Source organism: Engraulis encrasicolus, chromosome 19, assembly GCF_034702125.1.
Source record: "Engraulis encrasicolus isolate BLACKSEA-1 chromosome 19, IST_EnEncr_1.0, whole genome shotgun sequence".
Taxonomy (NCBI): Eukaryota; Metazoa; Chordata; class Actinopteri; order Clupeiformes; family Engraulidae; genus Engraulis; species Engraulis encrasicolus.
The window spans coordinates 27,211,791-27,229,050 of NC_085875.1; the positions used below are offsets into that span (position 1 = coordinate 27,211,791).

General features: G+C 42.4%; 1 protein-coding gene and 1 long non-coding RNA gene across 5 annotated transcripts; one reads left to right on the top strand and one right to left on the bottom strand.

Annotated features, from left to right (window-relative positions):
- Positions 1-36: 36 nt before the first annotated feature.
- Positions 37-5,343, bottom strand: LOC134435131 (dr1-associated corepressor-like). 4 transcript variants are annotated; one of them, XM_063183974.1, is made up of 6 exons: positions 5,030-5,343; positions 4,859-4,931; positions 4,663-4,756; positions 4,119-4,235; positions 2,614-2,899; positions 37-1,639 (listed from the first exon to the last, which is right to left on the bottom strand). In XM_063183974.1, the coding sequence occupies exons 1-6, from the start codon at positions 5,051-5,053 to the stop codon at positions 1,610-1,612; spliced, it is 624 nt and encodes a 207-aa protein (XP_063040044.1). In that variant the 5' UTR covers positions 5,054-5,343; the 3' UTR covers positions 37-1,609. The 4 variants fall into 4 exon arrangements, with proteins under 4 accessions (XP_063040044.1, XP_063040043.1, XP_063040042.1 ...); XM_063183973.1 differs by having other exon boundaries at positions 5,015-5,343; XM_063183972.1 differs by having other exon boundaries at positions 4,663-4,931.
- Positions 5,344-7,130: 1,787 nt separating this feature from the next.
- Positions 7,131-8,753, top strand: LOC134470084 (uncharacterized). The gene is made up of 2 exons (XR_010039144.1): positions 7,131-7,240; positions 7,968-8,753. It is a non-coding gene; the product is annotated as an uncharacterized LOC134470084 (long non-coding RNA).
- Positions 8,754-17,260: the final 8,507 nt, after the last annotated feature.

The window sequence follows — 17,260 nt, forward strand, 5'->3', positions numbered from 1 at the left end:
ATGTCTTGATGAAGCCGGTCTGCCAGTACAATAATTTAGTGGTTTAGGAAGGAGGGAGGGACGGAGGGGCAGAGAGGCAGATTATTACAGCACTGTTGAGATTAACTCAAGTGCACAGAAAAGGAAACCCCAACCTATCGAGCAGCTTTCGCTCCCATTGTCTATCTTTACAACTGTAATGACCACAAACCACTGCATCTTTAGTTTTGTTGCTTCACTTAAGTGGTTTTTTTTAATGAGTTATCACAAACACTTTGTAAAGACACTTTTCAGTCTTGTATGATTTTGTATTGATTAAAAAAAAAACATGCATACACCAATTGGTTGCTTAAGGATCCTCAACTCTAGTCCATTCCAACCCACCTGCCCATGTGTGGGAGCAGTGAGTGCAGGATCCTTATTGGTCGAGACTAGGGGTGGGGAACCTATGTCTTGAGGGCCGTTTACGGCCCTTGAGGCCGTATTGTCCGGCCCCCGATATATTAATGTCATGCAGCTTAACATGTTTTGTAAAGGAATCTTAGAGATTACATTTGCAATACAATTCGGTTACATTTTAAAAGGTGGTTGCCTTCAATATAGACCTAAATTGCAGGGGGAAATACTGGTTTGTGTTCACAGTACGGCCCTTAGAGGACATTTACGCCCCTCGAATGAAAAAGGTTCCCCACCCCTGGTCGAGACGGAAAGTTCTCTTCCTGAAGAACTATTCTCTTCACTATTGTTCCAGCGCTGCCTGCTGCCGTACTACTGGCTGTATTGGCATCGGCAATAGCAATGGGTCTGCACTGTAGAACATCAAGAGAGGACTCCTTTTCACCACAGCGCTGTACATTTATTGCGCAAAAGACAAATAGCCAGATCTGAAAGAGGGACTTGACAAGGACAGACATGTGGATGATGTGTACGGGACTTGACACAGACTCACCTGAATAAAAGCTTTTTGAGTATTAATGAATGGCTGTTGCCTGTACTTTTCCCCCAACTACTATGTGCAAAATGCCGATTTCTTATTTATATCTTAATCAAATTAGACAACTTTACGCTTAGAATGGGTAATCAGGCATTTTTACTTTTTTACAAAAACAGCAATAAAAGTGTTTTGTGTTTTTACAAATTGTTCAACGTATGGAAAGGAATGAGAAAAACAAACAGGAAAAAAATTAAATAAAAAAGGTGTTTTACTTAGCTCTCCATTTGTATATTAAATGAAATTCCATCCCAATCAGGCATTTTTCGTATTACAAAAAACAGCATTTAACATTCACTGAATCATGTTCTTCAATTATGGTACTTGAAAATAACAAGAGGAAGAGGAAACAGAAAATCAACCAACAAAAAAGGCGATTAAATAAAGTATATTACGCTTCAGTACACATACACAATATTAATACTTTACATTACATTTGACTTAATAACAAAATTTATCACAAATACTCCCTCAATATATGAAGGATGGTGGGCACAATACAAGCCTGCATTCAATGTAATAGCTCACCCAATTCTGCAATTCTGGGCCCAGGACAACTGACCCCTTTGCCCCACCCCCAGCTTCCCTGCAAGTCCATAATGCTTACTCTACCTGGGCAGAGAGAAATGTGTTGGACTATTAATCCAGGCAGATGTACAGCCTGGGTTCCTGAAGGGGAAGAAGCGAAAGGAAACTTGATTATAGGCGGATTATAGTCAGGTTAGTTTTTCATGTGTTTGTGTGTGTGTATGTGTGTTATTAAAAAAAAGAAAAAACTTCAGTTAAGAATGTCTAGCCTGGTCTTACAATGCCGTGATACAGAGGCTCTGGAACTGCGGAATTGCACTGATTACATGTGAGAGGGGTGAAGTATATTGATGTTTAAAATGTTTATGATTTATCCAATCTCAAGCATTTGGTCACGACTTGTAATCTGCGTGTATGCAATGTGTCATCCTTCACCACCCTCCCTTATCCATCCCCCCGTTTTCTGATTGGACATGTTGTCTGAGAGCATGTGTAGTCTCACCCCACAAGACCTGACACTATAGGTAGGGAAATGAGAATGGAGCAGAAGTTTACGAATGGCATGGAAATGTTACAGAACTTCAACATGAAAGGAGCTCCATAAAAGTCCAGGTAATCACAGCACAGGTGCCAAATCATAGTAGTAAATGGACTGTCAAGTTTCAAGACATCACACATTTCACTTTCACATTGCATAACTCATGGTGAAATTGCATGTTATCAAAATTCAAGGATGTGTGACAGCCTAGCACTTTTGATCACTGGGGCACAGTGGCGGAACTACTGCACACAAGGCCCCTGGGCAAAATACTTATAGGCCCTATAGGGGACCCTATACGGCCTACCAAGGTCACAATAGGGCCCCAACCACCAATGCAAGAGTGCCCTGGTTCTGCTAACCCTCCCTATAGTCCCGCCCCTGCTGGGGCAGTATATTGTTGACATGGAATTAAAGGCAAATTGACAGCCGGGGAGCAGGCTGCACTCTTGCTCATCAGTTTGTGAGGGCGCTGGGCAAAATGGTAAACTCCCTGTAATGATAATTAAAAAAACATTACATGCAAGGTGCCTTTATAAAAAACTGATGTGGAATCAAACCAACAACTAGAACCTACACTGTCTGAGGAGTCGTCTTCATAGAGCGGTGCGGAGATGGCCCTCTTTTTTGGGGACGTGAGGGCCTTGTGCTTGTGGAGCGCGGGGGGTGTGGTGTCCGCTGCGTCCGTGGGGGGTGTGGTGTCCGCTGAGTCCGTGGGGGGTGTGGTGTCCGCTGGGTGCGTGGTATCTGTGGGGTCCGTGGGCTCTGTAGGGGGCGTGGGGTCCTCAGCCACCTCTGGAGGCAGCTTTGGGGCCTCCTCCCTCTTTGACTTCGTCTTTGCAGGTGTGTCCTGCCACCTTCTCCTAGTAAATAGTAAGCAAAGTAGGTACATTTTATTTATAGAGCACATTTAAAAACAGTGCATTCTGACCAACATGCTGTACAGTGTCTGACTAAGGCTTGAAATGGTGTATGTCAAATTAGTTCCTCCTTTACTTTCCTATTGCTTGTGGCTAGTGGTGTGGATCGGCACTGCCCTCACGATCCGATTCGATCACGATTCGGGAGGTAGTAGATCCGATTCGATTCGATTCTATTAGATCCAATCCGATTCGATTCAATTCTACAATGCATTGCAATGCATTACATTTCTACTGAACGCAAAGCAAATGTTCAGCCATGATGAGGAAATACAAGTAGTCAGATACTGAGCAACAATTTATTGGCTGTTTTCTGTATCAGTCTTGCAATGTTTTGAAGTGTTTTTATTTAATTTAACTTTCATTTGCTCCCGAAATATCCATGGAAGTAATTGAAACTTAAAAAAATTGCCGGATTGATTCTGGAACTTGCCGGATCTGGATCTTGATCGTCCATGCCCCGGATCGATTCGGATCGCCGAATCGATCATTGTTGACACCACAAGTTGTGGCCTTGGTACGCAAGGCTCGCCATCATTGATGATCAATGTTTTATTCCACATCTGGCCAAAACACAATTGAAAAGTCATTCTCATTTGCTGAATGTTGAATGGGGAAAAAACCCCAAAAGTTGCTCGTTCTAGGTTGACAACAAAGAAACTTTGTTGCGTTCTCCACAGAGATGGGGCTACACTGAGGCCAGAAGCCACAAGCAACAGGAAAGAACCTTCACACAGGGTGCATTCTATTACCCTAACTCCCGTCCTTGAGCTGTGCTTGTGGCCTCGCACCTCGCTGACGTCCTGCCGCTGTGGAGAAAACTAGAACGTTTCACAACAACGTTTGGAGAACTTTTCCCTATACAACATCAAAGGAGAAAATGACCTTTAAATTGTGTTTTTGCAAGATATTGAATTACACTTGTCGTCAATGATGTCTTGCGAGGTCATCACAAGGCCACAAGCACAAGGGATGACGGGAGTTAAGATAATGGAAAGAACATACGTGTGTGTCTCAGATGGGGCACTTCTGCACTTTGGGCACGATGTTGTTTTCAGTGCGTAATTAATACGCCACACACACTGAAACATGAACACTGAAGTGTGCAAGTGCTCATTTGAAATACAGCAACAGTTCCATTTGAGTCCAATCAATGGTGCACCTGTGTCTTGGCCAGCTGGCTCTCTTATGGTTCTCTTTGGCTTCAGCAGTGCTAAAGGCACTCTGCACAGCCTCCTTCAGGAAGTCCAGCCTGCTGTCAGAGTCCACGATTTCTTTCCTGTAGTCAGTAGAAGTTGCACATAGGGAAATATGGTCTGTGTGTTGAGCTTTTGACCAATTGCAATGTCCCATTGGTTGTATATAGGCTAATCAACATGGGATAACTTTCAACAGGTTCCACCATACAAATAATAACCAGTAGGCCTATAGAGAGCTGCAATGTTTAGTAAGCTGTATTACAATTAAAACTGATAAGCAGTAAGCTATGCAAATAGTGTAAAAGTGATAGGTCAAATGACTTTTGAACATAATTCATTAACAGATCTCATAGCACAACCCTGACAAATAAGTAGGCCTAAACAATCTATCTGGTTACCTCAGTCTTCTCTGCCTACCTTTCCATTAAAACAACTCTAGCGCCACCCAGCGGTAAGGAAACCAAACTCAAGCATGAAGGTCATTGACCTGACCTCGCCATCACTTACAGGTGGTGAACTTGTAATGTCCTGCCGTTCCTCGACTGCGTGAACCGTTTGGCCCTCTCCACGAGGGATCTAGCGAAGAGCTCCAATATCTTGGCTAGTGCAAACGCTAAGTTGGTATAACTACAGAGACAGTAGAAAACATACTCCAGAAAAATGCTGGTCGAACAGAACAAAATAACGACATTAAAAAGGATACATATTAGCACTGGCACCGCCATCGCCAATTTCCCAACCTCGGGGTTTTTCCGCATGATCCGTTTGATGCGGCCCTGCTCGGCAAAACAGCAGGTGACAAGTTTTTAAAAAGATTAGTCTTACAACTTAATTTGTTAATCATGTCGGCTTTACTTACCGGTGGAAATCGCACATTATAACGTTTTTTTCTGGGCATTTTAATGTTCTTGGTGGACTTGGTCGTTTACGCATGTTGTTTGATAGACGCTGACCTCCTATATTGAGGCAGTACAGGAAGTAATTGAAGGGAAATAGTCTAACATGAAAGTGCACTCATTCAACAAACAACTTACATGTGTATCGTCATCTTACATTGCAGATATATTTGACCGATTTCATAGCCGTAAAAAAAATGAAATAAAAAGGAAGAAAAGGAAGACGGTGTGCTATTCATATGAAAGGGTGGGAAATCACCACTCTCAAAATTTGGTCAATTAATTGATTTAGGAAACCTAAAATATTATAATCAATTAAACCAATCACCTGGTATGAGTCTGCATTTGGATGGATAAAGAGAAAATAGATAGACCTACATGATGATGATGATGATGATTATTGCGGGGACGGCGCGGGGGGGTAGGCCTAATTCTACCCCATCTACTTGGTCATTGCAAACACTGTTCATCTACTGGGATATTCAGGCACATCCATCCCTAGGGTTTATTGAGAATGATCCAAAAAAGAGAAAATATCCAGTGAGCAGCAGCTCTGCGGGCAAAAACGCCTTGTTGATGTCAGAGGTCAGAGGAGAATGGCCAGACTGGTTTGAGCTGAAACAAAGGCAACAGTAGGCTAGCTCAAATAACTACAACCGAGCATCTCGGAACACAAAGCACTTCGAACCTCGAGTCAGATGGGCTACAACAGCAGGAGACCTCACTAGGTGCCACACTCCACTGTCAGCTAAGAACAGGAAAATGAGGTTATAATTCATACCGGCTCACCAGACAATAGAAGATTGGAAAATGTTCTGTCTGTTCTGTTGATATATGTTACAATACTCTGGTGGTATGGTCAGAATGAATCCACTTTGCCTTGTATCAGCAGTTCAGGCTGGTGGTGTAAAAGTGAAAGCCCATTGGGAAACTCCAACTCCCATTGTCATTGTGACTCAGCACTCCACAGCACACAACAAAATTGCATTTATGCCTCACCTGTGCAAGGGAGGAGCCATAAATGGCTTCCCAAGGGAGCAGTGCGGCAGGACAGCACCATGCTCAGGGTACCTTAGTCATGGAGGAGAATTGGGGAGAGCACTGGTTGATTACTCCCTCCACCAACCTGGCGGGTCGGGACTCGGGAGTCGAACAGGCAACCTTTGTGCTACAAGTCTGATGCCCTAACCACTTAGTGGCGTAATAATATTTTCTTTGCTTGATGTGGGACCCATAGTAACATTTTGAGCTTTGATGTAGTGCCACAGCCTGAGTATTGTTGTAGGGAGATGAGGTATTTCGAAAGGCAAAAGGGGGTCCAACCCAGCACTAGGAAGGTGTAGGCTACCTAATAAAGTGGCAGGTGAGTGTCTAATGCCTGTAGGCCTATGGTTACAGGGGTGCTGAGAGCTTTTGCCGGACCCAAGACAAAGTAATTTGAAAGGCCCCACAATCAGTAACAATGTGGGGACCCACTTCTGGCCCCCACCCTTTCCCTGGGGCCGGGACCACTGAAGCTTGTCCCTAGATACATTGACAGTGTCCTGTTGAGGGAAAGAATTTCAGCACGTCTGTTCATCAGCGTTTTCCCTCCCTTTCCCCTTCATGGGTGACGATGAGATGGTGACACTAAACATCCCGCATGTGGCCTTTCTCCTGTCATTGGGAATTTACAATGCCCTTTAATTCCACATAACACTACTGGAAATTCAGTGAATTCAAACGGTGTGTGCCTAAAAAGCATGAATTCGTTAATTATTTCAGTCAGTCAATCAACTCGACCCATTGTACACAGGGTTTTGCTTTGTTTTGTGCAGGTGTAATCTGTTCAATCATGGTGTATGGGAGAGATGTCACAGGATGGCGACGTTAAGTCGTCTTAACGCGACCTAATAGCGCTATTGTCACCCTGTGTCATTTCTGGCTCTTGTTACTATTTAGCATCGTACATGATTGAAAATACTGTAAAACCATTTTGATAGGGCATGTTCAGCCAAGCAGTCCTTGTTGTTAAAGTGCAGTGTGCATGGTTGAAATGGCAGCACAGTAAAAACCCACCTGACACCTGACTTCATTTGTAGGAGCCTTCTCAGACTGTCAGAGAGGACACTTGTAAGCATCCTCCCGAGCATCCTCCTTATCTTGACCATGTCCTGACTTGATCCCTTCTACTTGTGTGCCCACATCAGGTGAGTGGCAGCCATGCTGCCTGTTTTTGAGACACACCCACTCTCATTGTATAAATGCTTTCTTTTTTTGTTTAAACACAGTTGTGAGGAGGGGCAAGACACTGGCAGCCAACCACGTCAGCTAATTTTTTGACCGACAGCGGTTTCCAACAATCAGAGGTTGAGTTGTGCGCAGCCAGGGGGAAACACAAAATGAGAACCCATGTATTACACTAGGGGTGGGTATTGGCAAAGGGTACACACGATTCAATGTGCATCACGATACACATGCCATCATGTGATTCTGTCCCGATTCATTGCGATTCATGTACGATCACAATGCTTTGTGATTACTTCAGTAAATGTGTAACAATAATACAGCTTATTTGTCAGTTGCTGTGTAGCATTCAAAAGTGTAGCATTCATAAGCTGTAGTGCTTGCAATGCAGTGAAGGTAATCAAGTCAGGTTTTTATTGTCAGTTTCTTCACATGCACAGGTCATACAAGGATATATCTAGGCTATACCATGAAGGACATAGACATTCACAGGACTGACATTTACAGACTGACATCAAAGTTCAAGACAGGACAAGTAACACTGATGGACTGCTATTTCAAATCGCGACATGAGACCTCGGTTGCAGATGCATAATTGCAAAGCTGGTTCGCGACCCGACCCAAGCGACAATTGATGTGGTTGCAGAAGTCTAATCTGCGCCTTTATTTGGGGACATCTTCTTCCCACAGATCATCAGGATGATGTCATGATGCAACCCATGATGCCATAGACAAGAGCCACTCCCCCTTCACTCCTTTCTATCCTCTTCCAATCTATTTTTAACCTGCCTTTTTTATGGAGAAGACATGTTCTGCCTTTCTACGTTTTTTCCCCTTTTTGGTATTTTTTTTTAGCACAAAACATTTTAGAAACATGATATAGGCTTTACCTTCCCATTGTACAGTGTTATATTGCTGCAGTAAAATGCCCCAGGATGGTCTTGTATTTATCCCTGTTCATTTTAAATTTTACCTTCATAAAACATTACGTTGATTCTGTGTAGATACAAATATCTTTTGGCTCGTCAGAACTTAATGGTGAACAACTAATATGTGACCGTCATGATAGGGTTCCACCAACAGAGGGCAGTTTTACTTGCTGTTTAGCAGAGTAGTAGAGTGGAACAGAGTTTCTGTATGTCTCCCGAAGGAAATTATAGTCTAACATCTTAGACATAATACAAGGCACAAGTAATACACATTGCAAGATGGATCAAATTGCACAGTCACACAATCCCAGACATACAGACGATACAAAGGGTCAAACATAAAACAAACAAACATTTACTATAATAGAATGAGTTGAATACTAGGGTGGAATAAGGTAGAATATTGTGGCCTATTTATGATTGCATATAAGGCTCTCTGAGTAGCCTAGTGCTATTTTCGAAAATGCTATTTTTATCTTGCCTCTTGGGTAATGTCAGTGAAGTCACCGCAAATGCTGTCAATAAATGTTGTCCGCAGTTAAGCTCAGCTATGCAAATGTACACTGCACCTCTTTCTCAATGGCCAGTAGCTTATACCAACATGCAGTGCAATGCACTGCACAATGTCAGCAGCACGATGGTTGCCCCATAGTTTCCCTCTCTTTACAAGACCTTGTGTGCAAGTCATTCTAGTTACTCCGCGTGGCCTCACAACGTAAAGACTCAAAGTCGGTGGTGATCAAAGTTTTATTCAATATCGCGGAAAAGTGTAATTCAAAAGGTGCACTCATTATATAGTCTACGTCTCAGCCAAGGAGGATTTTCAAACCACCACCTGTTTTACAACTTGTACGCCGCGCCACCTCCAGCCCTCTTTCTCCAGGTGCAATGAGGATGTTGAATCTCGTCCCCCTCCTCGTGGTCTCAAAATATAAAGACTCGAAGTCAGTGATGATCAAAGTTTTATTCAATATCTCGCAAAAGCACAATTCAAAAGGTGCAATCAGGATTTCATATCGTCTACGTCTAAGCCAAAGAGCATGGTCAAACCACCACCTGTTTTACAACTTGAGTCCTGCAGCCCCCCAGCCCTGTTTCTGCAGGTGCAATCAGGAGGATGTTGAATGGGGGAAAGCCAGTCCCAAGTCCCTCTGTCTAGGTCAATGGTTCTCAACCTTTTTGAGCAAATGCCCCCTTGACCTCATCATAAGCCTGCCTAAGTTAGTATTGAAAAATAAAATGGGACTACTGCTCCCCAATGGAAACAGTCATCAGTAACCTTCTCAACGCCTACCTCTGGCTCCCCAACGTCCCCTGGGGAGCTGTAGTGCCCCTGTTGAGAAACACTAGTAGGAAACTCTATTGTTTCCTTCACATAGGTAGAGCATAGTAGGACACACAGGCAAGAGGCCACAGGTAACAGGAGAGGATGGGAGGAACTACTTTGACTCCTGCTTCTCTGAAATGAATATCCTCCAGTGTTTCTCAACCTTTTTTGAACAAACGCCCCCTCGATCTAATCACAAGCCTTCCAAACGCCCCCTCACTTCATCATAATCATAACCCCCACACACACCCCCAGTATTGAAAAATAAAACTAATGCCCCCAATGGGAACTAAATTCTGCCCACCCTCAAATGTATCCTTCTCAATACCCCCCTAGGGCTCCCCAACGCCCCCTGGGGGGCTGTAGCACCCCTGTTGAGAAATACTACTCTAGTGGCAGAAGTGACACACCCAGAGAGCATGCCCTTTAACTGAGGAAACAAAAAACACATTGAAGGCTCACCACAATTGTTGGCCTCATTCCAGGCATAATGGTGGTGTTTCCTGAAGAGCATGACGAGTGATTTCCTTTAAAGAGTGTTTAAGTGTTTAAGTAGGCTACACATTTGAAATAAATGACGTGTAAAGGCAAGCACTTCAGTTCAAAATATGTATACAGTAGATCTTGCCCAGTTAGCATGGACAGTAAATGGGCCAATGTGAAAAAATATAGGAATATTGTGTTGGCCTACAGGGCTGGTGCTCGGTAGGCTATAGGTAGACAAGCAGCTGCTTAGGGCACCAAATTAAAGCACCAGTAATGCCCAAAAGTGCCACAGAATTAGACCATCTAGCGAAATAAAAGATTAAACTTTACATTGACATTGGTTATTCATGGACACTCAGTATGCTGTATGTGCATTCTACTAGATCAGGTGTGCTGAATCCTCAATCAGATATATGGCGCTATGCTTACAGTACAGATGCCAATCTCTACATTTCTAAGTGGTCACCTAGGGCACCAAATTGACTAGAAACGACTGTGTTTGTGTTTGTTCATAACTTCCTCATGCCTGATACTCAGATATGTGACATCTGAACCTTTTGTTTGGACCAGTAGCCCACATATGTATCCTTTCACCTTGCTGAACTGGTCTAGCCATTAGGTATGGTGGGAGGACTAAAGTTGTCTTTGAGTGCAAGCACTCCCTGTGCCACCTGACCTCACATAGTATATTCTCAGGTGGTTGTAGTGTATGGACTAACTAGTCTCTGGACAAGCTGTGGAAGAGAAGGCAAGAAGACCAGGATGCAGTCAGCCATAATGCTGTTTGTTTTCTATATAATGTTTGTGATGATGTTTCAACAGGCTCAAGGTAAAGACAGTTTGTAGTCCTCTTGTTACTGTCTCCTGTCAATGGCTACGTTTACATGATGGCTTTAATTCCGAATTGTTAATTCCAAATTCCAGACGATTATTCGGAATTAAATAAAAGTGCAATGTAAACTCGTTGAAAAATAAGTTTAACTATTTAACTCGGAATTAATAATTAATATTTCATGAAAACGTAGCCATTGTCATTAATATTGTGTTGTGTGTAGAACTGTGCCAAAGCTTTTACTTGCAAACAATCTTACTTTACCTTACCTTACCTAACCTTACCTTGGCAAGTTTATCTTGAAGTTTAAATTCTACAACTGTATTTAGTCATGGTCTATGTTTTCAGTATTGATTGAAAAGATGAATTAAATTCATTACTTTAGGTGGCATAGTGGTGCAACATAAGTCACAAGACTAATGAACTGGATCTGCTGTGATTGTGTTAATGAACTAATTACTCAATGAATTTCACTCAACATCTTATATAAATAATATAAATGCAAAATGAATGTGTCACAGGAGGTGATTGGCTCGGGGACTTCCAAGAAGCGGTGAAAGACTTCAGTCAAGAGGAATTAAACAAGGTCAGTGAGGGGTAGACAGGAGGATGTGTTACAGTTTTTCTCGATTGCTTACACACAATTTTCGTAATCAGTTCTCGAATTCTCAAAACTATACACACAAATCTGCAAACCTCACACAACTGGCAAAACTCTTCACTACCTCAAACCAATATGCTCTCTTATAAAAAGGTCATTTTGTTCTCAAATGACACACACAAGCAGTAATTTGAATACACTCTTATGTGAACCATTGAACACTAATATGCACAAGGTAAAACTCTATACTCAACTTGACACACAGTAGAAACTTATTTTCTTCAGTGTTCTACTTACTGAAGAGGGCATTTTTCTGTTGTAAGATGAAATATTGTTTTTAGACTTGGAGTACACAGATGTGTGGCAAAAAAATATATTTTACGTATTTTTCTGATATTTAAAAAAAAGCACTAATTTATTGTAAAATATTGGTAACCACATGAAAGTGATTTCCTGTATAACATATTTTGGAGTTCAAAAACTAAATAAATGTGTTTACTCACTGCATCCACTCATCTTTTCATCAATATCACATGCAATGTGTGTCCTTATGGGGGTGATGATTTCAGATTGTAAACCGGTATGAAGAGAGTCTGCCCATGTGATGAGGAAGTGAACATAGTATGGCGGTTGATTTTAGTATTTTGAATGACAGTGTGTTCAATGCGACAACCAGGGATTTCCTTCATGGAAATTGTGTGTAATCCAGATAATTGTGTGTAGTGGTTTGAAAAGAGTGTGTTTTAAAACTGAAATATGAGTGTAAAGAAGGAATTGTGTTTAGTGTTCAGTGACATTGGTTAGGGGAGTTGGGAAATGGGTGAGATGTTCCGAGAATTGTGTGTGAAGTACCAGAAATTGTGTGGAAGCGATCGAGAAAAACTGTAAAAAGGGAGAGCAGGGTTGGTTGTCACACGGGTAGGTTGTCATCATAGATTCTCAGCCACTAAAGGGCACTGATCCAACCTTTTGACACAGATCTGTTCAGAATTTGGGTCAAATGGTCACCCTACATTGTTAGTGGAGGTGAAAGCAGCATCACTTTGAGGCGAGACAACTTGAAATGTATTTCACATGTAAAACCAACTTTTGAGGACTCAATTGCTTTTCTTATCAGTCCTATAGTACAAGGAAAGCTGTACATCTTATCATCTTACATCTGAAATCTTACCATCTGGCAAATGGTAAAGAAGTCTGAAAGCTTGCACCACCACCAGACTTCAAAACAGTTACTTTCACCAGGCGAATAGACTGATGAATACATCCTGAAGGCATCTCTCTCTCTCTCTCTCTCTCTCTCTCTCTCTCTCTCTCTCTCTCTCTCTCTCTCTCTCCACATACACACTGTTAGGAAGCTAGAGACCCCCCTTCTAACCCCCTAGCGCTACGTAAGCAGTAACATAATAATAGTAATGTTAAGTGGATGTGCCTTAAGGCGTAGAGCGGAGTCTCTTTGCGGACCAGCACGGCCTGACTGTCGAGCCCTTTGCCTACGGGTTCTCCTCCGAGCGCATAGTGGTGGGGAGAAGTCCCCGAAACAAACAAGGAATAGTTAAGTCCTCAGGCACCATCCACCAGACAACGACAGTCCCGAAATCCAATGAACAGGGTTGCAAACTAGATTCTGGCTGGCTCCACTTGAGCCAACTGTTTCGAGGGCGCAGCAGGCATCATCCTTGACCTCTGCGTAAAATCTTTTGTAGGCCCTGAGACTCAAAGATGAAGCGGCACCCTTGTGGACTGGACTTGGCAGTGTAGTGTCTAAGGTGCTGTTTCCACGTAGCAGGATGTTTTTATACAGTACCCTCCATAATTATTGGCACCCCTGGTTGAGATGTGTTAAAAGCCTTAAAATAAATTCAGTGTTTATTGCAGAAGAATACTGTCACACTGAAAATTGTAGGAAAATGTAGCCTTCAACTCAAATGAATTGTAAGAAAATAAAAAAATCCCTGACTGAAAAATAATTATTTTTCATTAAATCACCTGTTCCACAATTATTGGCACCCTTAACAATTCCCAGGAAATAAATATAATTGAAGCATTTCTGTCATTTCTACAGTAGTTCACAAAGTTTACCAGAGTATGTAGGAACATTTAATTAGTAATTCATCACTTCCTGTTTCCCTGGGGTATAAATATGACGTGACACCGAGGCCATTTCTCTTATCCACTCTTAAACATGGGAAAGACAAAGGAACACAGCATACAAGTGAGGCAGATGTGCGTCGACCTTCACAGGTCAGGCAGAGGCTACAAGAAGATTGCCACTCAACTGCAGCTGCCCATATCCACTGTGAGAGGAATAATTAAGAAGTTCAAAACAACTGGAACAGTGGTAAACAAGCCTGGACGAGGACCCAAGTTTATTTTGCCACCACGCACAGTGAGGAGGATGGTAAGAGAAATCAAAAGATCTCCAAAGCTCACTGTTACAGAATTACAACAAATGGTAGCATCCTGGGGTCACAAAGTCTCCAAATCAACCATCAGGCGCTGTCTACACGCCAACAAGCTGTTTGGGAGGCATGCACGGAGAAAACCTTTCCTCACTCACAATCATAAACGCAAGCGTCTGGAGTTCGCCAAGCGGTATTGGGGCATCAACTGGGACCGTGTGCTTTGGTCAGATGAGACCAAGATTGAGCTTTTTGGCAACAAACACTCTAAGTGGGTCTGGCGTACCACGAAAGATGCGCATGCTGAAAAGCACCTCATACCCACTGTGAAGTATGGGGGTGGGTCAGTGATGCTGTGGGGCTGTTTCGCTTCCAAAGGCCCTGGGAACCTTGTTAGGGTGCATGGCATTATGAATGCTTTGAAATACCAGGACATTTTAAATCAAAATCTGTTGCCCTCTGCCCGAAAGCTGAAGCTGGGTCGTCACTGGGTCTTTCAGCAAGACAATGACCCTAAACATATGGCCAAATCTACACAGAAATGGTTCACCAGACACAAAATCAAGCTCCTCCCATGGCCATCTCAGTCCCCTGACCTCAACCCCATTGAGAACCTGTGGGGTGAGCTGAAGAGGAGAGTACAGAGGAGAGGACCCAGGTCTCTGGATGATTTAGAGAGATTCTGCAAAGAGGAATGGCTGAAGATCCCTCTTTCTGTCTTTTCCCATCTTGTGAAACATTATAGGAGAAGATTAGGTGCTGTTTTGTTGGCAAAAGGGGGTTGTACAAAATATTAACACCAGGGGTGCTAATAATTGTGACACACATTATTTGATGTCAAATAATTATTTCTTTATGTGGGATTTTTTCCCCACTGAATAAATGCACTTGTATTGAAGGTTGGATTTTTCTCTTTTTTTCCATTAAGGTCCCATATTATTTAGAAAAAAAATAAAATAATTGGAAGCTAAAAAACACATCTCAACCAGGGGTGCCAATAATTATGGAGGGCACTGTATATGGGTTTTTTTTTCTCCTGTTTAGATGGAAACGCAACATGGGGATAAAAATAGAGACTCCATTGAAACAGGTGCATTTTTGCACCCTGACTGGGATATTTTTAAAGCAGAATTTTTGATATGTGGTTTTAAAAATCTGCTTACGTGGAAACGGATGGCCAAAACCAACGTAACCAGGAGAAAAAAAAATATCCACATTTAAAAATATCCTGCTTCATGGAAACAGCTCCTAACTGTGTCCTACTCTGACAACAATTCCTAACACACACACACATGAAACTAGCACAGAGGTCGTGTTCAATTCACAGAATTCTGTGAGATCAGGCGACATTTGGTGCTGTAGTACAATTAAACTGCTCTCCTTGCCTATACTCATGAACGGCGTGACGTTTTCCATGTGCGTTACGCCCATTTGTGGGGGAAAACAACCCATGCAAGTCAATTGGTGATGTTGGGCTTTAATAAACGTAAGATACGGACCTGTAGACTATCGTTGTTCACGCGCAACATGCCGAAAACGTGTTGTGTTGCCGGCTGTTCAAATGATATAGCCAAACAGCCGTGGCTGAAGCATGGAATGTTTTCATTTAGGCTAGCCGATTTAGCATGTAAGTCAATGAGACATTCGGTTTGTTTTCACCTAAAGAGGAGTAACGCAAATTTAAGAGCAAAGTACCCGGATGGTCGTTCATGAGTATAGTGCACACTTGTGCAAGTCTAATCCATATCACCTGGCTCTGGTGAGAGGACACCAGCTGCTTTTACATTGGCAGTTATTAAAGGGGTATGCCACTATTTTGGGGCTCAATACAGTTAAAATCGTTGGCTGGGGTTTATAAAGGTGGTAAAGTGTCTTATTTTTCATGTAAGCCGTTGTCTTGCTTTAAGACAAGTTAAAAGAGGGAATATGTCGCTAAGCTAGTGAAAGTCAATGGATCTGTGTAGCATTGTAGCATTTACTGACTTACCGACTGCATACACACAGAGAACGTCTTCTTATTACCGGAAAAGAACTTTGATACACACATAATTGCTTCAAACCAGCTGTTTACACAGGCAGTTTCCTCGCTAATGTGAACATTCTAAACCACCCAATATAATCGGTGTAAATATCCGCTTATATTGAAGGAGACTATTTGAGTATTTAAATGGTGCATATTTATTCAGTTTATATGTTCAATCGGATTAAATGTCCCCGTGTCAATACGACTATAGTTTGTGAGAGCACAGGTGAGGCAGCAGTGGCATAAGGTGTGGGGGCGGAAGAAAGATCAGTTTGTGATGACAACAATGGTCATTATTGGATTGATGATGCCGTCACCGTAGTCTGCTTTGTCGTAGGGTGTGATTCAGATCATTGAAAAATCTGATGGAAACAATAACATACTGGCTGCATGATGTCAGCACCTTTGCCGTATGTGTGTGTGTGCGTGTGTGTGTGTGTTCGTGTGTGTGTGTGTGTGTGTGTGTGTGTGTGTGTGTGTGTGTGTGTGTGTGTGTGTGTGTGTGTGTGTGTGTGTGTGTGTACACGTTAGTTTGTGCATGTGTGTGTGTGGTGGTGGGCAGAGCTGTAATGAAGGGGAAAACATATTTTATCAGATTTCATCCACCTCGCAAATTTCATGAATAGAGCCAATCCACTGCTCAACAGAATGTATTCATCCCCATATTTAGTGTCTATGTGATGACCAGCAACTTGTAATATTATGCACAGCATAATCTGCCTTTTGCATAATGTATTTGCATTAATGACATCAACCCATTGATGCCTAAAGAACCTGCAAAAAGGCCCCGCTGAATTCCCTTGATGGGAAAGTTGCCCTCAGTCTATAAAAACCTAAATATCTAAGCCTCTGATGCACATAAAAACATGTAATAAGTTGCATTTAAACCCTAAGACCATTATTTTGCATTAGAATGTGTTGATTCAGCTGTAACATACCCACATTCTAATTTAAAAAGCTCAAAATCTCAATAGCCTGAATGCCGGGTATATGTGTCTCCAGGCACCAAAGGTCAAACAACATATACAAGTCATCAGGCTAAAAGGTGTTGTGTGTTTTTCCTCCCCACTGCACCCCTGGGTGTGTATGCTCCAGCAACAAAGACACTGCTTGGTCTCCGAAAGCACGTAGGGTGGTGGTGCCTTTTTGTGTGACCTTTTTGTCTTTGCTACTGTATGTGTAATTTGTGCAAGTCAAGAAGCAAAGGTGAGGTGAAGTCATCAAAGGCAGATCTGGAATGTCCACATTCATTAGGCCTTAGTCTTCGCCTCTCCAGGAACAAAAAACCTCAGCCATTATGTGTATGACGTCCATAATGTCTAACTGTTTAAATTACACTTGTTTTTCTTTTCCTTCAGACATGTACAAGTTTTATCTTTTTACCTG